The sequence below is a fragment of the Globicephala melas genome, chromosome 6 (assembly GCF_963455315.2).
Source record: "Globicephala melas chromosome 6, mGloMel1.2, whole genome shotgun sequence".
Classification (NCBI taxonomy): Eukaryota; Metazoa; Chordata; class Mammalia; order Artiodactyla; family Delphinidae; genus Globicephala; species Globicephala melas.
Window position 1 is genome coordinate 105,608,243 of NC_083319.1, and position 25,793 is coordinate 105,634,035.

Below are 25,793 nucleotides of genomic sequence, written 5' to 3' on the forward strand. Positions count from 1 at the left end.
TTCCCTTCATATATCTAAACTGAGGGTAAAATGTTTCCTTCAAAAACTGTTAAAGACCACAGCAAATGAGAAATTACACACACATACACACACGCATACGTATGTGTATATATAATATATATTATTAACATTATATATCTATGATATTCAGTGCCTATGAATTCCTCCCCTTCACTCTATGCTTAAATTCTTCGGGTATCTTATTCTGGCACCTTATATACTGACTACACTACTTTCAGATCTAAAACTAATTATTTGTCATTTCTCTCTTTGGAAATGTTAGAGGTTTCCTTTATCACACAGGTTTGGTGACTATGTTTTCACAAACAATTTTGATAAGTTTTCTATCAGCTAGACAAAAGATTTAAATGAGGAATTAGTCAAATGCATTGTTGGCTTTTCCAAAAGAAGAAACTTTCAATATTCTTTTGTACAAGGTTAGCTTTCAATGTTTTTCTCTCCTTCCTGGTGTGCACTGGCTGATTTTAACCAAGCCAGTCCCCTCTCAATCATGCCATGTTGCTATGTTTTTGCCCACAATGTTCTCTTATCTTGGAGCGATCTCTTCCCTCATTCAAACCCTGCTTAACCGGCCAAACCCAGCTTGAGTCTTGCCACTTAGTACGTAATCTCTGCTCAACAAGCTCCTTGGGTACAGGGACTATGCCTTAAACTTTGGGGGGCATTTCCCTGAAAACTTATAATGCCAGGCACTTGGTAGTTAATGAACAAATGAGACTGAAGTCCTCTAAATTTCCTATTTATACCCCCAAATTTCTTTCGCTAACACCTTCTTTACTCTTTTGAGATATTTAGTCACTTCCTCATTACTTCCTTCTATCTCCTAACATCTTGTCTAACTCAGCTTTCCCTAAAACTCTCCTTATGCTTGAGGCCATAATTACAGAGGCATTTACAGAGCCATTCAAAGCCATTAGGATTATTGGCTGATTAAGGATAAGTCGGATAAGGAAACCCAATGGGAACTAGTTCTGTTTTTTCTGGCTTTCCAATTTATCAAAGTCAAGTTCTCAGAGTCTAAATGCTTAATAAGTACTTTCTAAAAGATTTCATTTTTTTGTTTTGTTCTTATCACACTTGAGTGCTTAATAAACTTTTTTCCCAGGGCTTGACATCATGCCAGAGCTCTGCTGTCTCTTCTTCCATCCTACCAGCACAACATCATGTGTTTTCTTAAAAGAGCAGGACTTTTAGGTCCACAGGGACCACTTAAAAGCTTATAAATAAAACACTGGTTGGGCTTTTTCTAAGTGTTTGATGAGTGAATGACTGAACAAAATAAATATAAGAGCAGAATACAAAGAATACAAGAAGCAGTAAAGTTTCTTTCCTCTCATTACAGTGAAGTGTGCTTACTATACATGTGAGTGGGGTGGGGTGGACATGGGTTAGCAGAGTGATCTTTATGGAATTTACCAAAAGTAAAGCCTGAAGATCAAGCACTTCTCAATACTAAACTGAAACCAGATTATAATGCCTGTTTTTTTGTTTTAGATCAATTTCTCTCTCAAAAGGACAAAGGCAATTTGCTCAGGCTACCGAAGCATGATAGAAACAATTCTTGAGAGGGGCTAAACCATCTCTGCTTTAATTTTATGCTCATCAAAAACCTCTTACCTATAATTTGATCTCTTTAAGTGGACTTGCTGCCCAGAACAGAGAGTCCTAGACAGATGAACCACCCTAGTTCTGGAGCTACGCAGATATCTCAGGATAAAGTAATCAAATGGGATTTTTGTTTCTCAGTCAGTATCCTGGGAGTTTAGTTAGCCCAAACCAGTCTTCAGAGGCTAATCAACTCTGAGTGAAATGAAATGATTAAGTTTCTGGAAGTGCAAAGCTTGTGACGACTCCATCAAAGTACTGCCACTCTCTGAGCACCTGCTTAAGGGCATCTTTAAAAACTATAACATAAGCGAACTTAGAGATAGTTTAATTCAATCCTCCTATTTTACAGAAAAGAAGACTGAGTCCCAGGATCTGAATGACACTGCTAACTAGAGGCAACAGTGGGATTAGGAAAACAGTCTTCCTTCTACTATACTACTTTGCTCTCGTCAGGAAGGGTAGCACTGAAAGATAAATAAGGCTGTGGAAGGCAGACGTGTGCTGGTTACTGAAAGGGGGCTATGTGAACCAAGTGTATCATTAAAGGGAGAAAGGTTGTTGGTGTTTACTGAGCACCTACTGTGTGCCTGGCACTGTTTTAAGGACTTTACTTGTATTACTCATTTAGTCCTCACAACAACCTTGTGAAGTTGCTAATATTATTTCTATTTTATAAACGAGGAAACAGAACCTAGAAGAAATAAACTTCTGCAGCTAAGAAGCAGATCTGGAAGGAACTCAAACACCAGTCTATTTGACCTCCAAGCCCATAGCTTTAATTTTCTTCCTACTACATAGTTAGATCTGATAAATTCCTCTATAAATACCCAAGGAGTGTCAGAGCAGAGGAACTTCAAGTACAATATGCTTTTTAAAAAAATTTTATGTCTTCTAAAAGATATAAACCCACATTTTAAGCTCTGAGTACTGAAAACTGCCATAACACTTCAGCCAGGAATATATTAATGCATAACTCCTTAATGCTTGTCAGAGGATTATGACAATACCCTGTAGTGATTTAGTCTTAATTATAATTGTAAATTTCTAGTCTTATACAAAAAATGCTGCCCTTATATTAACAATACTAGAGACTGGGTAAGTTTCTTCAGTGGAATATTGTGCTTTAAATTTTCCCATTAAAAACCTAAATTTTGAAGTGTGTATGGGAACGTCAGAGGCTTGAAAATTTGTAAGGCATTCTCCTTTTCCTACCCTTCAAAAATCTCTTTTTCAAGAAGTATAAGCTACAATGTCAAAATGAGGGAGAAGGATGGCTAACTTCTAAATAAATCTCAGGGAGCAGTGTCGACTGAGGCAGGGAGCGAGGCAGCTGCCAAAAAGCAAGAGTAATGGTTTTTTTTTTTTTGGTAAACATACTAATACTAAATCAAATGCTAATTCAAACTAACTTCCTGTGATTTAAAGGAATTTGTCAGAAGCCAATGAATCTGAAAGATTTTAATTCATTTTTTTTTTTTTAGTTGGTCTTATTCTTAAGCTACTAAGATGCATTAATTCTTGACATTTAACCAAGAGACTGCCTGTAAAGGTTTAAGCATAAGTCAAAACCTGGGGGCTCAAATCCAACTCATGGAGGCGTTTTGCTTGGATCATACGGAATTTTACTTTAATGTGAGAGCCAACATTTTTTAAAGATGAAAAAAAAAATCACATTTAAAACATCCAGATCTAGAGCTTCTTTTTTAAAAAAAAAAAGTAAAAGGGAAGATTTGGCAGTGATGCGCTCACTTTCCCATACGGCCAAAAGTCTGCTGAAGCCCTGTGTCAGCTGCCCTTTTAGAGAGGTGTGGTCACTGGTCCACAATTCCTGGCAGCCCACCTCACTCCTGTACTTACCTATAAACCCCTTCCTCACCCCTGGAGGCATCTGAGTTTGTGACCCCTATTTTATAGGAACTGGATAAGGAGAATGCAGGAATTAAAAAAAAAAAAAAAAAAGACAAAGCCCACATCACTTAGTCACTGTACTAGACAGCAAAAACAAACAAACAAACAAACAAAAACAAAAAACCCCAGTGCTTCTCAAAACAGTATGTCACAGTATCTTGGAACACTTGATATCAACTAGCTCATGACGGAGGGAACTTTTAAAGTGGTGTAAATCCTTCAGCATAAATGTTCAAATGCAGCACTTTTAGTATTCTGGCCCAAGATTAAATTCTAGGTGAATATTTCAAAAGAATTCTCTTATCTGATGTCAATTAAAAAATAGCTCCTCAAATTTTTCTACCACTTCTAATATTTATGCTGAGTTTCTCCAAGAGAAAAACAGGACACAGCTTTCTTGGTTTGTCTAACACCTCAGCACAATCTTTCCAATAATTAGACTCTTCTCTTTGTCTGTCAGTAACTATGGCTCATCTCACACTCAAAAGCCAAAACAAAATGCTTGACCAGGATCGGAACTATGGTCAGGATGCATGAAGTAATGAAATACAGTCTCCGACTGGCCCAACTTCTTCTCTACCAAGTTAGCTCTCAACAGCTTCTGATTTTTGCCCACCTGGTGGCGAGACAGCAAATTCAAGGTTTTTTTGGGGTTTTTTTTGCGGTACGCGGGCCTCTCACTGTTGTGGTCTCTCCCGCTGTGGAGCACAGGCTCCGGACGCACAGGCTCAGCGGCCATGGCTCACGGGCCCAGCCGCTCTGCGGCATGTGGGATCTTCCCGGACCGGGGCACGAACCCGTGTCCCCTGCATCGGCAGGCGGACTCCCAACCACCGCGCCACCAGGGAAGCCCCAAATTCAAGGTTTTATTTCAACTAGCACCTTTGTTAAAAAGGGCGATTTCCTAAGCACCTTAGGAAATAACTTTCTGGCCCCCTCCCTAGTCCCCTGCTCCTTCAAGTTCAACTCACCTTTTTCCCTAATATATGATGGCCCTTTTTCTGGTGAGCCAGTTATCTTGTATTTTACAAAGAATGGGAAGCAAAGAAAACTGCCAAGGACTCTGCCCAAGGTCACAGAAAAAAAAGGCAAAATAAGGATTTGGACTTCCTTAAGACTTAGCCCAGGGTTTGGGATTCAGGAAACAGCGACCTTTGAACACCATTTCTGGTGTGCCAAAATTATTTGTAGCAGAATATTTAAGGGTATAAATTTAAAAGGAGGAAGTGAGGGAAGCCAAGATGTACGTGTTCCACAGGGAAAGAAAACAAAGTCCTCAGGTTTCTAAGGAGGGAGATGGAGAGAAGTGAGTTGAATGTGGGCCAGTGGGCACACAGTAGGAGAGGGAGAAAAGGGGAAGGAGGCATGCAGTGGGCAGGAGGAAGGGAGCTGAGAAGAAGCACGCACAATGAGGACAGGAGGGGACCTGTACCGAGTGGGTGGGCGGACAGATCAAGGAAGCCATCCATGTGTACAGAGAAGACTCAGACAAGTGCGTGTCCAGAAGGCGTTTCCTAATGAGAAGCCAGACAGACACCATATCCCCAGTCAAGGAAACAGAGAAACAAGAAGATCCATAAAACACAGGAGAAAACGTGCACAGTTATGTTACTTCTTCCCTCACATGAGAGGGTACTCACATGCCCGTGAGAAGCCTGTATGTGGCTGAGAAGCAGCCCAGCACAGGCGTTAAGGGCACGGACTCTGGAACCAGACTAGCCCAGCTGCCTGGGTTTGAAATCCAAATCCTACTGCCCACTAGTTGGCTGACCTTGAATAACTTACTTAACCTCTCTGTGACTGTTTTCTCTTCTGTAAAATGATAACGTTAAAGAACTAAGTGAATTAAATAAAGCACTGAGAAGAGTGTCTGGCACATAACAAGTGCTACATAAGTTAAATAAAATAAATAACACGTACAAAAAGGAATGCATAAAGGAGGAGACTCACGTGCTCAAACTCTGAGACAGTTACAGTATAAAAACCACAGCATGTTCTCCTAGCTACATATTCATATCCTTGTAGAAAGAATGTCACAAAAGCCAAGACATTCTAAAGTTTAGTTAAGTAGATGGCAAACAAATCACGGACCTAGAGGGAAAGAGAACCCAGTGGCGAGGGAGCTGGAGAAGAGCGGACTTGGGTAGGAGTGTAAGGAACACACGTGACCTAAGAAGCCACAGACGGGCTTTTACTCCAGACTCTGGACGCCAGGCCTGGATGGCTGGGGCGGCGGTGCCGGGAGGTGAGGGCAGCAGTTGGCAGGGCTGAACTAACTGCAGTATGTTAGGGCTGACTCGTGTCCTCTGCTGCCGATCAAATATGAGAGTGGAAGTAGAATCAAGCTGCCTCCCGCCTCCTCTACTGCATTTCTACTTACTTCACCTCATCATCTACAGCCTTAGCCCAGGCCTTTGTTCTCTCGCCGGGGTTTCTGAATCAGCTCTGCCGCTGGGCTTCCCGCCCCCACCTCTGCACCCCCATCCATCCTCTCTTATGCTTCCAGGGTTACTTCCCCTAAAAAAAATATGCGATCACGTCATTCACCGCCTTGTCAACCTCCCCTGATGGGCTTCCCGCTCTCAATAATAAAAAGTTCCATCTTGACACAGCAGACGCTTCATTATCTTGCTCCAATGTCCCTGTCTGGTTTTGCCTTTCACCTCTTTACTCAGCTAATTCTAACCCACCCTGAACTTCTCACTGTTCCCTAATATACTCTATCCTACGGTGCTGTGCCTGGACCCCACTTTACGACCCTTTCTATCAGGAAAAGTCCTTTCCTTCCTCTGAGACCCACCTTAATTGTCATCTCCTAAGGAATGTCCTCCTCAGTTCCCTAAGCAGAGAAAGTTCTTCATTTTCTGAGTGCCTACAGCATTGTGACCAGGCATCTCTTATAACACATGCCACCCAAGACTGTAATTTAGCTGTTTAATTGTCCAATTTCCCATTAACCGCTCAGCACCTCATAGAGATAGCCAACTGTTTTACTTATTTTTTAAAACTCCCAGGGTTTCCCTGGTGGCGCAGTGGTTGAGAGTCCGCCTGCCGATGCAGGGGACACGGGTTCGTGCCCCGGTCCGGGAAGATGCCACATGCTGCGGAGCGGCTGGGCCCGTGAGCCATGGCCGCTGAGCCTGCGCGTCCGGAGCCTGTGCTCCACAATGGGAGAGGCCACAACAGTGAGAGGCCCGAGTACTGCAAAAAAAAAAAAACACAAAAAACCTCCCAGACCTAGCATATTACCTTGCATATGGTATGGTTGCCTGTCAAATACGACGGTTGAATCAAACACAACCCTTCCATAACACAGGGAAAGGGGAATCTTAATTCTAACAGTATAAACGTTTGAGCAGAAAATACGGTAACATCTGCAAAGCCCCCAGCTCTACTGCCATGGTGGGTAGACGGCCTGCTGCTTACCGCTGAATATCCTTGTTCTTCCACAAGGAGGCAGACTGAGCTTTGGGCACGCGTTCAATGAAGTTCACCAACTCTTCCATGAGAAGCCTGAGTTTAAACAACGAAAGTGATGAACACTCAAAAAGGAATCAGAAAAACATGGCACTCTTAACACTGTAGCCAAGAGAGGCGGGCTTGCCTGCCTGCCCTCCCCAGTCATCTTTCCTCTCTCTGCTGCACATAAACGTGGGCACCATTTTACATAACGTTGAACAAAAACCTAGCCTTTGCGTTGAATTTTCACGTTAAAAATTCTGAATGTAAATGATTTAATTCATAAGCCTGGTGTGCTTCTTGTCTCTAAACAATGAAATATATAAGCCTATGGTTTAATTCACACTCTTAAGACCTCTGCCTTTATTTATTTAGGTAATTAAAAACACAAAAGGACAAATAGTTAAATGAGCATGAAGTACCTGATTTTGGTGGCAGCAGAGGTGGGGGTAGGATTTTTTTTAATGACAATATTAAATGGACATTTTAAACTGGTAAAATAAGTTTTCTTCATATACATTTTAGGAATTAACAAAATTCCACATGGAAGAATACTCGAAGGCCTAATCCTAAAACTCTAACTCAAGGACCTGCCAGAGGACAGGCTCTGCAGATCACAAGCTGGATCACCACAGAATCACAACTGAGGGAATCTAAGAGACGCCTCACTCAACTGGATCGATGATCCCATGCTCTGAGGAATACATGGGAACAGAGCACTGATGGGGCCCTGGATGGCTAGGGGACGACCAAAAAGCTAGAAATAGACTTTCAACATCTTGAATCCCCTACATAATCCAGTACAGATGTTCCACATTGACTTAAATCCTCTCCCAATAAACACACAGACATGGCAAGCCATAAATTTATTAGCATTTGAATGCCAAACAACTTCATTTCCACTTATTTACTTATTCCTAACACTATCATCGTCTTTCATTTTTTTTTTTTTAATTGTCTTTCATCTTGAAGGAGCAGTACCAGTTCCAGCATTCTAAGATCCGGGATCCAGGCTCATTATTGTTCTGGCTGTAGCTTTCTGGAGAAGTGTCTGGTATGTCCATCCTCAGGCTTTAACTTTTTCAGACTAGAATCTAATGTTTTCAGCTTGTCCTCTCACCAAAACTGTTAAATCACCTTGAGTGCTTTACTTTCCTACAATGTCTCTTCCTCAGATCCTTTATGTTTTTCTGTACACACTGCAGGTAATATGGTTTGACACAAAAACAAGGACATATTTTGTTTCATTTCTGGTAATTCCATCGTATTGGACTTCAGTCAGATTCTAGAACCCAAAGCACTTAGATCCCATATTTTGGGTCTTGATAGTATTACCTTATACCATACTTCTTTGTTTGCTTCAACACAATTCTTTTCTTCTGGGGTAATTTTCTTCTCACTAAATGATGCTATGGTTACTTGAAACAACCATCTGTCCCATGGAGGCTTGGGAGAGGCAGGGGAAGAGACAGCACAGCATTCTCAGAGTCAAAGAAAGGCTCTGAGGTTTTTATTCCATACAGTCCCGAGTTTCACTATGTCAACAGTACAGACAACGTAACCATCTAATTACCCTGTTTTCTACAAGCCGTCCCCATTTATAGTCTGCACTAAACCATAAGAGGGGGGAAATTTTGAAAGCAAAGTAGTAAAATTTCTTCCTCTTTTCTTAAATATGCTGTGTTCCTTTCTCTCCCGAAGCTCTCTGCACTGCATCCTGGTGGCATCCTACTGAATGATACTTCCCCTAATTAGTATCATCTGCACAGAGGAGCTGTCTCTGCAAACTCCCTGTTCCCATTTTTCTAAAAAAGACTAACGACCATTACTCGCAGCATCAGTCTCTAGGCAACTCCAAAGAACATTTGTTTTATCTGGAGAGTTGTCTATTCGTGCCTGTTCTCTGGGTCAGCTGCTCAGAGGGAAATAACAATCCCACCTCGCACAACACTCTATTAACAGTCACCACTGAAGGGAGGAGCTCGCCAGCCACTCTCTAATGGCACAAGAAGAAATGCTCTCACCTGCCGATCTGAACGGAGGGCTCTGTGGCATAGACCGTGCCTGTGAACCCCGTGTGCTCAGTGATGTAGGGCAGAGCCATCATGCAGTGATAGTTAGAGATGAGGATCACATCTACTGTAGACAGATCTATTAGCTCGGTCTGAAAAGAAAGGGGAGGGAATGATAGATATCTGTGCGGGGCACATATATCAACGTGATGGGACTGAAAAATGATGTTGCCAGAATGCAGAGGAGTGGCTTTGGTGCTACAGAATAATGATGCCTTTCCTGCAACACTTCTATTCTCTCCTTTTAGGATATTTCCTAAAGTTGACATTACGCGGCAGGACAGGATGGCTACTGATGAGAGTGCAGCCCGTCCGCCAGAGGTGCTCTGATTTTACTAAAACAGAGTTCTGCGAGTCAGACGTGTGAGGATGAACGACAACAGGACACTTCAGCAGCTGCTGCCTGGCAGGGGGAACCACGTAACACGAAGCAGACAGCACAGTATCAGCCGTGAGGGAGAGGCACACAGAAACCAGCTCTTCAGAAGTCAAATGTGGGAGGCAACTGTTTTTGGAGTAACTTCTGACCACTAGTGTTGGGTATAGAGCCCCCCGCAAACGTAGTGGCAGAGTCATAAGAGGAGGTTATACTCTTGTGTTCTACCCTAATCACAACCCCCGCTCTACCCTTCACTCCATTATTAAGGTCATGTAAAAAGGGAAAAGACAGGTTGGCAGGTGAGAAAAAAATGCTACCCATGTTTGGTAAATTTTTATGAAAACTCTTTTAGTAGAAGGGAACTTTTTTTCCATAAATTTAAGTCCTACCTGCCTTTTAAGGCTCAATTCTCTTCTCCCACTAAGCCTTCCTTATTTGCCCAGACGAAAGAAACCACTTCTTCCTCTGAACTGTCAAGGCACTTTATGAATATCCCTCTCGTGGCAGTTATTATTCTGTACAAAGACAGGCAGCTCAAAGTTATCATTTTGTCCCCCCAAAACTGAATGTCTCTGAGCCCAAGAATCCCGTGTGACTCAGCTCTGTCCCCTCCCCGCTGTGGTAGCCAGGACATAACAGGCCTTGGCGCACTGTTGTTGGAGGACTGCATCGTTATAAGCAGCACCCTCTGTGGAGAAAAATGAGATGCAGCGGTTCAGAGACATCATCTTAGTCTCTGAGCTCTCCCTCACGGAACTTACCCCGTGGAAACTGTATGGTACAGTACGGACAGCATGGGGTAACTCAAGAAAGAGTTTTAGTTAGCAGAATGGGTCACAGAGCTACTATGTCCCCCACGGAGTAGAAGTAACAAAGATGTCTGTGCCCTCTTTGCAAATAACAGAGACAGTGTGCCATTTTGGCTGTGGGTATCTTCTGGTTGGTGACTTTATGTGTAAAGTAAGTTGATTTAATGAAGCCGCCAAGGCATAATCAGCTCCTGAGGACAGCGTGGAGATTAGAGGTCAGAAGCTGCTCACTGCCGGGGCAATGGCAATCTGTGTGAATAAAATGTCTAAGGACATAACTTAACTCCATGCTGTGTACTGCACTTCCAAGACAATATCCTCACATAACAAAGGGTCATGGGACATCCTGCTGGTCCTATTCCCCACCAACTCTCTAGAAGCATTTTTAAACAAATGAGAAGATTAAGACATAGTAGCAGAGTGATACGTCCAGAAGAAAACAAGGGAAGAAGAGTTGAAGCAACAGTAAAACCCAAAAGCATCCCTACCTTCCTTCTACCTATACAGAAACTGGGTAGGAATATTTGAAATTTCTCTTTACTATTTAAGAAACAACCCATAGAGTCCAGAATGATAAGAAATTTGGTGAGGACAGCTGGGGAGAAAAAAATATATATATATATTTTCTGCTTGTATATATATCAAGAGTGCCTACATAAAAAATTTTCCCCTGAGAAATAAATTTAACACCCAAACTATGTTTATATATTCACATCTATATGTTTACTTGCATACTTTCACTCAGTGAAATCCCATAAAGACTATTTTAATTTTAAACTTTTATATACAGACACTTGGGTTCTACAGACCATGAATTGGGTCAAAACAGTCATAATTTATTGGTTGCTTACTATACTGCCCTAGACTTTATGCACAGTCTACAGTGTAGACTTTGGGGGAATACAAAGATATTTAAGGTAGCTGCACTAGATTATAAATTCCATGAGGACTGGGACTTCAGTTCTGCCTGGCTCAGCCACAAGTCAGCCAAGATTGGACAGCGTAGTAAGTCCCTCTCTCCTAATTCAACAACTCTCATATTTTCTCCTGATCATACAATGCCCTGGTTTCCCTTAAAATAGTGACTACTAATAACTTGTCATTAACCACAAATTATGACACTAGTTGAAAAAACCTATATGGCTTCAGAACCCTAAATATAACAGTGCTGCTTTAGCTTGGCAAAGGTGAACTGTGAAACGGTGACTGTTTAATTTCAAAGCTTAGTAGTTGATGGAGCAAGTCAGAAAGTCACCAGAGCTCCAAGCCAGGTATCCTCCACTGAGGGCCACAAGCTGAAGGCTGCAGCAGTCAGTGCCACAGGCAGTAAACTGACAATAAATGCAGCACCTACGATTAGGAATCTTTGAACAGATGGGGAACTGCCCCACCAACTCCTAAATGACAAATGAAGATCACGAAAAGATTTTATTAGCAGTTAGGGAGAGCTCAGGATTCTCAATAACTGTCTACCTTCACACTTGTTTCTACTAGTTTACCGCAAACTCTCCCTTATTTGCCAATTTCAATTACCACGTCCTTCTTTGTTTTTCTTCCTCTCTTTCACTCTGGTGTCCTAAAAGGGCACATCACCTACTTCAAAGAGAGAAAAAAAAAAAGTTTATCTAAAGGATATCAAAGGAAGTTGTAGAAATGGAAGGAGAGAGAGGAAGAAAGGACAAAAATAAGGGACACAGCACTCCCAATTTCTTTTTTCTCTGGCACTGAAATGTGAAAGTATTTTCGACAGGCACTGACATCCCCTGGGCACACGGAAAGAATAGAATGGTAGCTTCTTATTGATTTCCTCAGGAACCCTGGACTGGCTACTGGCTTCCCTATACTTCATCTGTGAGCTGAGAACTCCATCTAGGCCACTCTGTGGATTAGGCCTGTCAGCTGAGATTAGTTTCCTTTAAGACTAATGCAAACTGATCTTTGTTTCCTTTAAAACAATGAAACTGGACTCAAACACTTATAACAAGTCTCACTGTGATGATAATATGTAAGCGACAGATATCCATGACTCAGTTCAGAATCCATGAATTTCAAGCAATATTCCATATGTCATTTCAAGTCAGCAAGAATTTTTACAGTTTACTATACTGGCTAGATAACAGCAACTCCCAATTACCCAAGACTAGAAAAAGTATGGCTAACCTAAGACACAGGCATTATCTAGTCGGCCTTCTGTATCTGTGGCTGTGAAACCTCTATTCATTGCACTCCATCATTTTATATAAAGTGCTTCAGTATCCGTGGATTTTGGTATCCACAGGGGCTCCTGGAACCAATCCCCCGCAGATACCGAGGGATGACTGTAATTACAAAATTAAAAGGCTTGAGATATTTCTTTACCTTGCTCAAAACTATGCTCCAGTGTGACTGTCAATGTGGATTATAGAAAAAGCTAGGGACGGGAAGAAGAGAGTGACTTCAGTGATTTACAGACAATATAAAAAGCTCCTAAATGATATTTTAGCTGTAAAACAAAGTGCCTAGAATAACAGATCCATTTCAATTTGAAAACAGGAAGCTAAGCCCCTGAAAATTATTTCCTGATTTCAGTTTGAGAGATGATAAGATATGCTTTGTTTCTACAACAAGATTCACTTTAATCTTACCTCTGGTAGGCAGAATTCGGGCACAGAATCCACAAATACATGACCTGAGCACTCCTTTAGCTCCTAAAAGACATGAAAAGAAAAAATTCTAGGACGTAATATCCAATAGATACAGCGCCAAAGAAATTTCATCCCCAAACCAAACTTTCCATGAAATATCACAGATTGCTGGAGTTGGAGGGAAGCTGGAAGCTTATTTAGGCCAACTGTTCATTGTTTAAGCTCAGGGAGGCTAAATGTTTTATTTAGGATTAAAAAAATGCTGGCTGGTGGCTGACTCAGGACTTGAATGCACATTTCTTGATGCCTCTTCAAGGAAGCCATGTGTGGACACATGCTGCTTCCATAACTCATGACCCAAAGCTTTCCAAATAATTGTTAGATGGACCATACCAGCAATACCAGAATGATCTGGAACACTGATGGAAGTAGATTCCTGGGCCCTACCTAAGATCTAAGGGATGAGAAACTAAGGATGAGGCCATGGAACCTGTGTTTATAACAAGCACCTCCAGCGATTTTGTTCTGCAATTAGGTTAGGAGTCCAGGGCATAGACAAATGATTTAGAGCCCCTTTCTCCTCCTACCAAGGTTTGAGGGGCAAATAAGGAGGGAGATGAAGAGTACAGGGTAGGGATTAAACCACCACCACCACCATTCAAAAGAAAAAAGTGTACTTATAAAGAGAGAGAATTTAGTGCAGCTCCTACTCTGCCCGTGACCTACAGTATTTAATGTGCCTGTCTTACTTTGGATTCTTTCACAAACAGATCCTGAGAAAGGGTGTGTGAAAGCTTATAAGGGAGGTGCTAAAAACAAACAAACAAACGAACAACAAAAAACCCAGCAGGAGGAAGGGCAAGTGATAAATAAAGGGAAAAGCAGGTGACCGATAACGAATATGTTACAGAGCTACATACCACTGTGGGCAACAGGGAGTCACTCCCATGGGGAAACTCTAAGAAACAGTATCAAACATATACCTGGGAGTTATTCCACTCAGGGGCAAGGGACCTGGGATATTTATATAGCAACTCGTGCATTTGGGGCAGCTTTAGGAAAAAACTGTCAGGCAAAGCCATACAGGTATTGGCAGCTGGATTTATGACATAGGACACTGAAGAGACAGGAGTGGGCCACCAACAGAGTCTGCTACAATGCCCCCAGGAGGCCACCAGAGTTGCTGCCTTCCCTTGATGACACTTTATACTGAACTCTATGCAGGAGTTTTTGCTCCAAAGTTAAAGCTATCTATGACTCTATAATGAAACCACTAAAAGATAGATTTTGGTTGACAGTTTCCTCTTTCTGGAAAGAGAAAAATACTGTTAGAACTTTGTTCCATTGTGTTTTCATTAGTCACCAAACATAAATTTCTATATATTCATATATATGTACCTATATTTATATACTGGAGTCTGAATGATTTTACTCTCAATCTTTACCTGAAAATAAGGTATTAACTGTATGTTATTTTCCTTTTGAATTTTACAAGTCTCCTATCAGAACCTTGATAGAATATTTCCTCCCCTTGCCTTCCACTGTAAACTCTGGTTCCTCTCCTTATATGAGTACCATTTAACCAGCAGAGCGCTGAGCCAAAAAGAGACTGAAAACCATTCCGTTTTTTCTTTCCTCTTCCTTTTCTCTGCAGTACGCGGGCCTCTCACTGTTGTGGTCTCTCCCATTGCGGAGCACAGGCTCCGGACGCGCAGGCTCAGTGGCCATGGCTCATGGGCCCAGCCGCTCCGCGGCATGTGGTATCCTCCCGGATCGGGGCACGAACCCGTGTCCCCTGCATCGGCAGGCGGACTCTCAACCACTATGCCACCAGGGAAGCCCTGAAAACCATCCTTAATTACAATGTACCTGCCAGCTAAAAACAAATGAGCAATTATGTTTAATGGAAGAAGACTCCCAGCTCCCCTAGGATGAGGTTAAAAATGATTAAAGACAAATCATGGGAAATTTATAAGCGCTGCCTGGCCTTAAATTGACTATGTAATCTTCTTCGCCATATTGCCATGTACCAGGGTATGTGTACCTCACATGACAGAGCCTCCTCTGAGGCTCTCATCCTTCCTGGCCTGGAGCAGCATATTTGCCATTCCACGCACTTACAATGTTACTCTATTTTATTCACCACTCCCTCCTAATGAAATGCTCCCACATAGACATGCAAGTCATTTTGCTCACAATGCACAGGTAATGGGATGCTTCTGAGCCTTTCTCAGGGAACAATGATTGACAGCCAGCAGAGAGTTAGGCTGAAATTTCATCAAGTGCACAGATTCTTGATTGTCACATAATTTTTACAGTTAGCTATGAGGGAAATCTGGTTTCAAATCATGCATTTGGCTTGCACTCGAGGTTGGGGTGTAGGTACAGGAGTTAATTCTGTAAAAAGAGCACCTCTTTATTTAACAATACCAATTACAAGAAGGAAATGCCTTATCCAATTCAGATGAATCATTTTAAGGATCCTTACACTTATCCAGTCTTTCAATTCTGAAACTGGGGAGAGGAAGAATGATTTGGAGGCCTAAGAATGGCATGGATAAGCTTGACAGTTTTTAATCTTCCTTTACCCTCTGATTTTTTTCAGGAGAAAATTTGACTAGATTATAGTTTTAACATTTTTTTGTATCTCGGGTCTCTCACGTATACGTTAAATGCCCAGAAACTGATCTGAGGAAGGAATTATTGTGAAGATAATCTAATGTTAAAAATTTAATAGCCTTGAAAAAAAAAAGTAATTTGAGTCATTTACTTTAGGCCTAGTTAGTGATTAAAGTCATAATAAGACCCCAAATCCTAGATTCCTAGAACTATGTTGTTTTCTCACAACCTATAGGAGTGTCCACTCCAGGCTACCAGGATCACAGATCATAGTCTGGAAGGCCCTTTGTTCATATTTACCTGAAAACATGCTTCCCTCCCACTCCCCCAAGAGCACACTGCCCGGCAGTTAAACACTCAGCTCCTCAGTCTGTTCTCCACATGGCAGCCAAAGCGGTCTGAGCAGAGGAAGACACTGCCCGCTGCAACCCTTGGTGGCCTCTTATCACCCAAAGAATAAGACTCAGACTTTTTACAAAGCCCTAGCTGATTTGACCCCTGACAGAGCAGTTTAAAACTCACAATGTCTGGGGGAATTTTAAAGTTATTAAAAAAAAAAAAAAAAAGTTCACTCCTTACAGGTGGAGAGTCAGTACAGCCTCAAAATGAAATGAGCTAGGGACTTCCCTGGTGGTCCAGTGGTTGGGACTTCACCTTCTGATGGGGGGCGGGGTGCGGTTCGGTCCCTGGTCAGGGAGCTGGGATCCCGCATGCCTCGGGGCCAAAAAACCAAGAAAAGGCAGTATTGTAACAAATTCAATAGAGACTTTGGGGATGGTCCACATCAAAAGAAAATCTTTAAAAAAAAAAAAAGAAGAAACGAGCTAGATGGAATTCTCTAATAAGCATCACCACTGAAACTCTCATTGCAATTCTAAAAATAAGAGTTTTCTTTTTGTGGTGGTAAAATGTATTTGCAGCAGAAGTTCTTAGATTTTACACATGAGAAAACTGGATCTGTACCTGAACACTGAGACTCCTTAAAAGGCTCTTAAAAACAATAATTACCAAGTACTGAAGACTTTACATGGGATTTTTCAGGGAGAAGACACAGGGGAAATAATGAGCCCATCAGTCACATTATTATCGGGTGGCTCCGGTATGACAAGATGGCTTTCCAGTGGGTGTAGATACACTTCAGCTAATCATTACCTTGTCCAAGAAAGCATTTCCATCCTTTAGGGACCAGCCAGGAAGATTAGACAGCCTGGGACTGCAAAACAAAAGATTAAATTATCCTAAATAGATTATAATCCTCAGTGATTTCACGGTGACTGTACTGGCTCCATAAAGTGAAAAACAGTTTGAAATTACTGGCAGCAATGCCTACCCAAAATACTAATCAAAAAGACGAAAAATAACCATGTGGTATCAAGCTTAAGAATTAGTGGCAGTGGAACATTAAAAAGCCAAATAGTTTTGCTCTAAATTGGGAAAATTAAAAGAATGCTATGCAGAATAATAAAGAGAAAAAAGAATGATGAGACACTAGAGCATTGTACAGTTTTCCCATCACTGGCCCCGACTTCACCTTGCTTGTGTTTGACAACAAGCCTGAGGGGAAGGCCGAATGGGACCATTATATTGTGGATGACAAAACAGACTCAGAGGGGTCAGGTGTCTGACAAGAGCACTTAAGCTGCCTACCAGCCAGAATTCACCACAAATAAAAACCTGAATTCTGCTTGAGTCCACCTTCTGGATTCATTGCTTATAAATGAATTAGTCAACTTGTTACCTGCGGCTTGAGTTTCCAATTCTGGAAAATGAAGCTAGTTTTCCTAAGCGTTACGAAATACATACCTAAGCGAGTAATTTCTAGAAGGTGAGGTTAATTTCACATATACATTACATTAAAGAAGTCTGAATCAGAAATCATTCACTCTGGTAAGCTCAGGATTTAACTGTGTGCTATTGGTTGACCAATACTGGAGGTTGAAAATGCAAATAACTCTGGAGAAAAAAGAATGCTGGTAAAAAGAAAAACTTAACGATCAAGGTGATATATGAAGAAAAGCACACAGAAGTACAAGTTGGATGGCAGAACACAAAATTAGTCTGTGAAGTAAAAATTAAAGGCAAAGTATGGGCGTGGGACTAAAAGACTCTATAATCAGAAACCAAGTTAACGTATAGTACTGGATCCTCTCTCTAAAATAAGTTTATCAAATTCTGACTTTGTAATTAGGTGGTAGGTACGAAAGTCAAATTGAAACATAGATATGTGAATATTTGTCAATCTTCTAGGAAAGATTAAAAACCTGAATAAAATATAAATGCATCTAATTTTAGAAAAAAAGTGAGAATTTAAGGGGTAACTTTTAATTTTGACATAATTACTAGCTCATAGAAAAGCTGTAAGAATGTAAGTACAATGATGTCCCGCATACCCCTTGCCTAGATTCTCTGTTTACATTTTCCCTTTATTAATCAAAAAGTGAGAATTTTTGGATTTCATTCTTGAGAATGAAAATTACTACTAGGAGAATCAAGTTTGGTTGGCATAAATTATACCTGAAAAACTTTTTTTAAAACTCTGGGAGCTTTCCCAGAAAAAAACTCTATTACCATTAGCTGTTTAATTCCCATCTCATTTCAGTCACATATATACCTTCACTTATAGACTTCTTACTTCTTAAAAAATATTATTTACTACCAGATCAGATTAAAAAACCAAGCATTCTAATAAAAGTGTAATGACAAGACAATCCGAATACTGTTCTCATTTCATGCACACTAACTCTCTAAAAGAAGTTGTAAATATCCACTTCCCTTTACAAAGAGAACTGGATCAAAGGACATGCATCCTGTCTGTTCTCCATCAGACACACACAAGTCAACCTCCAAATTACAGATGACTGATTCAATTAGTTTTGTCCTCATCAAGTGATTAGAAATGGTACACTGCTTATGGGACTTCCCTGGTGGTCCAGTGGTTAAGACTCTGCACTCCCAATGTAGGGGGCCCAGGTTTGATCCCTGGTCAGGGAACTAGATCCCGCATGCTGCAACTAACAGCCTGCATGCTAAAACTGAAAAAAAAAAGATCCCGCGTGCTACAACTAAGACCTGGTGCAGCAAAATTAAAAAACAAAAGAAGAAATGGTACACTGCTTATAAAAAGAAATTTTTTTTAAGTAAAAATTTCAGGTATTGTGGTTTCAACTCTTGCTAAACATTTTTTTATAACGTCAAAGCCTTCTATGAAGTATCTGTAGTTATTCTGGATTTAAGAAATTGCTAGTAGATGGTACTGAATGCTCAAAGGAGAGCAAGACCATGTTAAAACAACAGTGCCAATGATAAAGGGGCACACAAATGCGTCATCAGATGGCAAATGGATGCTGACTACAGAGATGAAAATATTTTGTTACTGGGGACCAACAAGTTAATGACCAAACCATGAAGAGTTAGCAAACTTTAAGCTACCAAAGAGGAAGAGATTTATTACTTTGTTCCTAATGATTACAAAATCTGAGAGGGAACAGGAGTTACGAGGTGAAGACAGAGGGCGATTTTCCAGAAAGAGGGACAGGAAACAACCTCATCATTTGGTGAAGTACTGAAGGAGGATAAGGTATTCATCTTCACTCATTCATTAATGAATCTTGATTTATGTGTCGAGCACTCAGCTGCTGGTGATACGACCATGAGCAAAACGCGCCTGTCCTCCTGAGGGGTTAGGGAAGACAGACAGATCAAGTAATCACACAGAGAACAAGCTGTTATGAATGATGAGGCAGCACACAGCGCACAAGGCACCACAAAGTCTCCTAACAAGGGACTCGTCTAGGCAGCATCAAGGCAGCAGTTCTTCTTGAGTCTCTGAAGAACGAGCTGACATCTGGATGGTAGCAGAGTCAAGGGGAAACTGTGTCAAGGGGCAAGGTCTGGAGGGAATAAAGAAAGAAGACAGCTACAAGGCCCAGGACTTTCCTCCAACCATTCTCACCAGGCTTTGGCATGGATATCTTAAAAAAAAAAAAAGGTTATCCAAATGAAATTTCAAGGAGGGTCCTATATATACCCTCCCCCTCAACCAACTAAAATGCCTTCTCTCTGTCCTTCCCATATAGAAACTGGAGTCATAAATGATCTGAGAGAGGAGCTCCTGCTAAATAGACTAAGGGAAGGTGGGTTCAGGGAGGGGTGAAGAGCCTTCCTGGCTGAAGGAACAATCTGTGTGACTGCTCCCAGGCAGGAGATAAGACTTCTTTGAAACTGAAAGAAAAGAAAAGAGCAAGATACTAGAAGAGAGGCATAAAGCCTAATGTACCAAGACTGACTTGGTATTTATCCTAACAGCAATGGAAGGGACTTCCCTGGTGGCACAGTGGTTAAGAATCTGCCTGCCAATGCAGGGAACACGGGTTTGAGCCCTGGTCTGGGAAGATCCCATATGCCGCGGAGCAACTAAGCCTGTGTGCCACAACTACTGAAGCCCACCCGCCTAGAGCCCGTGCTCTGCAACAAGAGAAGCCACCGCAATGAGAAGCCCGCGCACTGCAAAGAAGAGTAGCCCCTGCTCGCCGCAACTAGAGAAAGCCCGCACACAGCAACGAAGACCCAACGCAGCCAAAAATAATAAATAAATAAATTTAAAAGCAAAGGAAAAACCACTGAAAGGTCTTAAACAGGTGAAAGACGAGATTAGATCTGTATTTCTAAAAGGTGATTTTGGAGAAAATTGACATCAAGTGCCTTCTGATAACACGTACCATCATTTGTGTGGTATTCCTACCGAAAATAGTAACCCCAACCTAATTATGAGGAAACGTGAGACAAACCCATATTGAAAGATGTTATATAAAATAATTGGCCTGCACTCCTAAAAATGGCAAGGTCGTGAAAGACATAGAGACTGAAACTCTTCCAGATTAAAGGAGATTAAAGACGTAACCAAATGCAATGTGTGATCTGGATTGGATCCTAGACCAGTAAGTTATTTTTCTTTTTTGCTATAAAAGGCACTACAGTGAAATATGAACTGGTATAACTTGGGAAATGTACATAAGGTACACAGCTCAGATACTTGTATAGTATCGACGTTAAGTTAACTGATTTTCTTTATTGTACTGTGGTTATGTAAGAGAATGTCCTTCTTCTTATAAGACTGGCACGTAAGTATTTAGGTGGCAAAGGAGCACGGTGTCTATCTTTCAAATGGGTCAGAAAAAACTACATGCGTATGTAACATAAAGAGGCAGTGATAAAGCAAATGTGATAAAATGTTAGTAACTGGTAAGAGTAACTGGGAATTGTCTGTAACTATTCTTGCAACTTTTCTGTAAATCTGAAGCAATTTCAAAATAAAAAGTTACACAAAAAGAAGACTCTGGATTCAGACAGGGGCAAGAACAGAATTGAAGAAGCTGGTTAGGAAGCTTTACCAGTAATGCCTGTAAAAGAGGATGATGACTACCACAGTAGCACTTAAGAGAAGTAACTGGATTCTAGAGCTATCTAGAAGGTAAAAATGACAATGCTTAATGAAAGGTTGGATGTGGGAAGTGAGGAAGGGGGCATCTAAGTGAACTCCCAGCTCTCTGGCTTTTATAACAGGGTGCCATTCCCTAAGATAGGGCAGCATGGGGGGAAACCAGGTCTGGGAGGGTGTACTCTCCTCTTCTGGACCAAGTCTAATCATAAACTCAGTTTGGGGTATGGTGAGTTCTGAAGTGCTTTCAAAGGCACATCTGAGGAGAGAAACCGAGTAGGCATTTTGGATTTATGATTATGAATGTGGAACTCACATGTGGAACTTAACGAAAAATACACATTTGTAAGTTACTGTCTGGATGGTTATCGAGGCCCTGAGCATTTATCTTTTATTTTATTTTTTAAAATTTATTTATTTTGGGCTGTGTTGGGTCTTTGCTGCTGCACGTGGGCTTTCCCTACTTGCGGCGAGCGGGGGCTACTCTTCGTTGTGGTGTGCATGCTTCTCATTGCGGTGGCTTCTCTTGTTGCGGAGCACGGGCTCTAGGCACGAGGGCTTCAGTAATTGTGGCACACGGGCTTAGTTGCCCCACAGCACGTGGGATCTTTCCGGACCAGGGCTTGAACCCGTGTCCCTGCCTTGGCAGGAGGATTCTTAACCAATGCGCCACCAGGGAAGTCCCTCTGAACATTTATTAAATTCCCTTGGTAGAGCCTCTGTGGCCAAGCACTGAATACTAAAGAATTCTCATGTGTGATGACCAGTTAGAGGAAAATGAATCTCCAACGTAGATAGAAGAGAAAGATTCAGAGAAGTAACGAAAACCAGGACTGTATTATCATGGAGGAGAGTGATGCTGAGTGGCTGAGGGTGAGGATGACAAATGCGTATTATAGCTAATGACGTGGAAGTCATTCGTGATTTACTGAAAGATGTTCTGGTGGCTGGTGTGGGCAAAGCAGACTGGGAAGGAGTTAGGAATGCTGAAGGGGAAAGTGGGGTTGAGAGAAGGTTAAAAAGATTTATTTATTTTTACATTTTAAGTTAGAAGTGACAGCATAATTAAATGGGAAGGACTGAGTCAAGATGGAAAGATTCAAGATAAAGGAAAGATTACAATAGCGAAATGATGCAGAAGGAGAGAAGGGTTGAAATCCAGAGAAGACAAAGGGATTCATTCCTATGACAAATATTTACGGAGCAGCTACTGCATGCCAAGAACTCTTTTAGGCACTGGGAATACAGTGGAGAGCAAACAAAATCTCTGCCCTTATAAAACTTACCTTTTAGTGGAGAAGAAAGACAATATATAAACCAAGTATGTATATATGATGTAATGCGAAGTGCTCTGAAGACAAATAAAGCAGGATGAGGGGACAGAGAGGGACTGGGGATACTATTTTAGCCAAGTGGACCTCCAAGGTTTCTGGCCTGAGCAAATGAAGACATTTTTTGTAAGGAACTGCCATGGGCTGTTAATCATCCCATTAGTATAACCTCCCTCTGAGAGAAAAACAATGACAAGGGGAAGAGAGAGTAGAAGTGGATTCTGTATTCACTTGAGAATACAGAATTAGGTAAAGACAGGAATGAACAGGAAAGGGAAAACATGTAGCTAGGACTGTGTGCCCAACTCAGGTTTTGAACACCTAGATGATTCATGACCCTGCAGAGCATGTAGGCCCCCATTTGGGAACCCTCAGCATACCCTGTATTTTATTTTCTTTAGTAATTATCACAAGTATATAGCTATTTTTTGTACCACAAGTATAATTAAATCTTCAACTGTGTAATTCTTTCTCCTCTGACAGACTATGAATTCCATGAGGAAAGAAAAGTTGTCTTGTTCATGTCTGTATCCCCTGGTCTAGGACACTGCAGATTCTTAACACCGAGTGAATGAACATTTTAAGCTTTGGAAGGAAACAGACAATGATATCAGGCTATTTTAATAAAAAACATGCAGTCATTTTTGTTGAGAAATATATATGACACCTACAGTTCCTAAATCAACTATAAATACATTTTTTTCCCCTTCTGGATAATATCTATGGATGGTAAAAGTATTTCTAAGTGCTGGATGTGATTATAACTGAATTTTATCAGCTATGCATAAAATGTAATCTGGAATTAACTCTGACCTTGTCCCCATCATCTTACTGTATCCCTTATCTTAGAAAAAAGTCAATCGTTGATTTTTTTTTTTTTTTCTTTGCGGAGCACAGGCTCCAGACGCACAGGCTCAGCGGCCACAGATCACGGGCCTAGCCGCTCCGCGGCATGTGGGATCCTCCCGGACCGGGACACGAACCCATGTCCCCTGCATTGGCAGGCGGACTCTCAACCACTGCGCCGCCAGGGAAGTCCCAATCGTTGATTTTTAATTCTACTTTTCCTAGATGGCTCACAGGGTTATCATTATGAATAATCATTGCACACAGTGAAGTCTTCAGCAGTGAATGAGATACGTTAGATGGTTTAACTAGCTCGTTATGCTTTTAAGCTCTTAAATCTGCTTTAGATAGCTTTTCTGTCTCCCCTCCTTCATGCGGTATCACTTTTTGCTGCTGGAAGTATATCTGCTTCTAAAAGTTACCCACTCCTTTTATGAAGTGCTGCTTCTAAATAACAGCAAGCTGGAAAACCAATCTCCTAGACAAGGTCTTAGTAAGAGTAGACAGTGCTGCCTGTAGGCCTGGGGTAATCTGTCTACTTTAAGACATGGACTTCGGCTTCATGTAAGATTCTATGATATCTACAGCTGACTAGTATGAAAATAATGCATAGATACCTATCAAAAAGAAATGTCAGGCTCTATGATGTCGAGTCCCTGCAAAGGTAGTTAAATGATTCTAAAATTCAATTCGTGGGGCTCATCAGTTGACCATTTATCAACTCCTACATGAATTAGCAAGAAAGATGAAATATATATGACCTCACTTGCACTGAGTAGTTGCAGGAACATTTAACAGAAGCTCAGAAGAAGTTATAATAAAGAAGTCAATCAATAAATCAATACAACACTTTCCATCAACCCAGCCAAAGGAAATTATTTTGATGAAGAACATTTTTAAGGGAACAAAGTAAACTTAGGACAACACACAAGGTAGTGGTCATCTTGATGCTATTGTGTACCGTTTTTCAGCAAACCAAAGCTCATTTTGTCTCGGATGCATCAGCACATACCTTTGAACAAGTGGCAAAGGAAGGAAATTGAGGGTGGAAGTCATGTCCAGTCCACAGTCCAGCATAATGGTGGTTGATTTGAATTTGAGCACATTGCATGGTAAGGTTGGGTGCCCTGACAGGCAATACTGAAAAACAAACAAACAAATCACTTTTGTCAATAATCAATTACAGAAAAAGCCTAAAAAATAAAGTGAATTAAATAAAGCTGATCATCTTCTCTCATTAGAGCACTGTGTAAATTCAGCTAACTTTCTATATGGCTTCCTCCCTTTTACAGTGCTGGATACCACTTCCCCTAGCACTCAGCATCCTCAAAAATCTCAGATCATACCCAGTTCTTCACGGGGTACCAACTTACATCTCAGGCAAGTAGAGTTTTGGAGGGGCCAAGGTCATTCTAAACAGAAGGTTTCCTGGCTGTAGTTTTCTGCTCCACTCTCACATGACACTTGCAAATTCTCACTATCCTGTCAGACCTAAGTACTGTGTAAAGTCACTAAAATTCTAAGCTGGAACCTCAAACTGTGCTACAGGTTAGGTTTGCTCCTCTGTAAATAAGTCGGGTGACTTTCCTCCAAGAGGAAATGCTTGGGAAGGGTTAACAAACAAGCATCAGTAAGGGGGTGATGGCTCAGCCTTGTCAGAAGAAATGACTCCAAAGGACAAGTGACTTCCCTGACGTGCAGACACTAGGCAGGAGTGAGGGACACCCATTTCCAACCAATCAAGAGCCTCTTGCCTGTGGCCGCAGTCCTCAGAAGTCAAAGGGGCACAAGCCACAAAGGCGTATTCAAAGGGGAGTGATGAAGCAAACCAGCACACTGACCTCAAACATCCCTCAGGTCCTCCTCAATGGAGTGGGGATGACAGATACGCCACACTGAAAATTATTTACATGGGATGGACCCTGTGTCACCTTTCATAATTCGACTGCTGTTCTGAAGACAGTGAATGAAAGAAGAGAGAAAAGACCTTTTCTCCCACTTCTCTCTTCTTCATTCCGTAGAAGCCTCCCTTGAACAGCAAAGCCCAGAAGATGGAGGGGTCAATGGTTCCCATCTCCTGACAGACACATTCTTTCGGATTTAAGCACAAGTCAGGGTAGCGTGACATCAGTGCTTGCCCCCACACGGCCACCGCAGCGCACGCCAAGTCTTCGTTGCTCGTTGGTTCTGTCACTCGATAAATTTCCTAGTTTTCTCCAGAAGACATTACAGGAACTGATGAGTTTTTAAAACTGCAGGTTCTAAAAGGTCAGGAGCCAAGAAATTGTGAGTATTTTGTAACCTTCTTTTTTGGCCGCACTGCATGGCTTGTGGGATCTTAGTTCCCCGAGCAGGGATCGAACTCATAGCCCCTCACTGGAAGCACAGAGCCCTACCCACTGGACTGCCAGGGAAGTCCCTTGCGAGCTTCTTTATTCCAAGTTTGTGAAAGATAATTATATTTCCCAATCCATAATTCACAACTCATGGCCTGAAAGGGTACATGGTTACTTACAATGAAAACAGTAACAAAAAAAATACTAAAAAGTTCAGAAAGCATGATTTGGGTAATTATTCTTTACCTAAGTTCATTCTTTGATAGGTATCAGAACTACGGGAAAAATTTTCCTACTAATCAAAGTAGAGCTATTCCTACCCCACCCTTCTCCATCTGGTTCCC

The 25,793-nt window shown here is 41.5% G+C and overlaps 1 protein-coding gene across 4 annotated transcripts in view; it reads right to left on the reverse strand.

Annotated features, from left to right (window-relative positions):
* The window catches only part of INTS9 (integrator complex subunit 9), a 113,495-nt gene that overhangs the window by 57,287 nt on the left and 30,415 nt on the right, over nt 1–25,793 (reverse strand). For 2 of the 4 annotated variants that reach the window (XM_030879135.3, XM_030879137.3), the window contains exons 2-6: nt 24,126–24,253; nt 16,652–16,712; nt 12,881–12,943; nt 9,021–9,160; nt 6,964–7,050 (exon numbers count right to left, since the gene is read on the reverse strand). In XM_030879135.3, the coding sequence (XP_030734995.1) occupies nt 6,964–7,050; nt 9,021–9,160; nt 12,881–12,943; nt 16,652–16,712; nt 24,126–24,253 (479 nt within the window). Of the gene's footprint in view, nt 1–6,963; nt 7,051–9,020; nt 9,161–12,880; nt 12,944–16,651; nt 16,713–24,125; nt 24,254–25,793 lie in introns of those variants that run through there. The other 2 variants (XM_060301311.2, XM_060301312.2) reach the window with 2 other exon arrangements.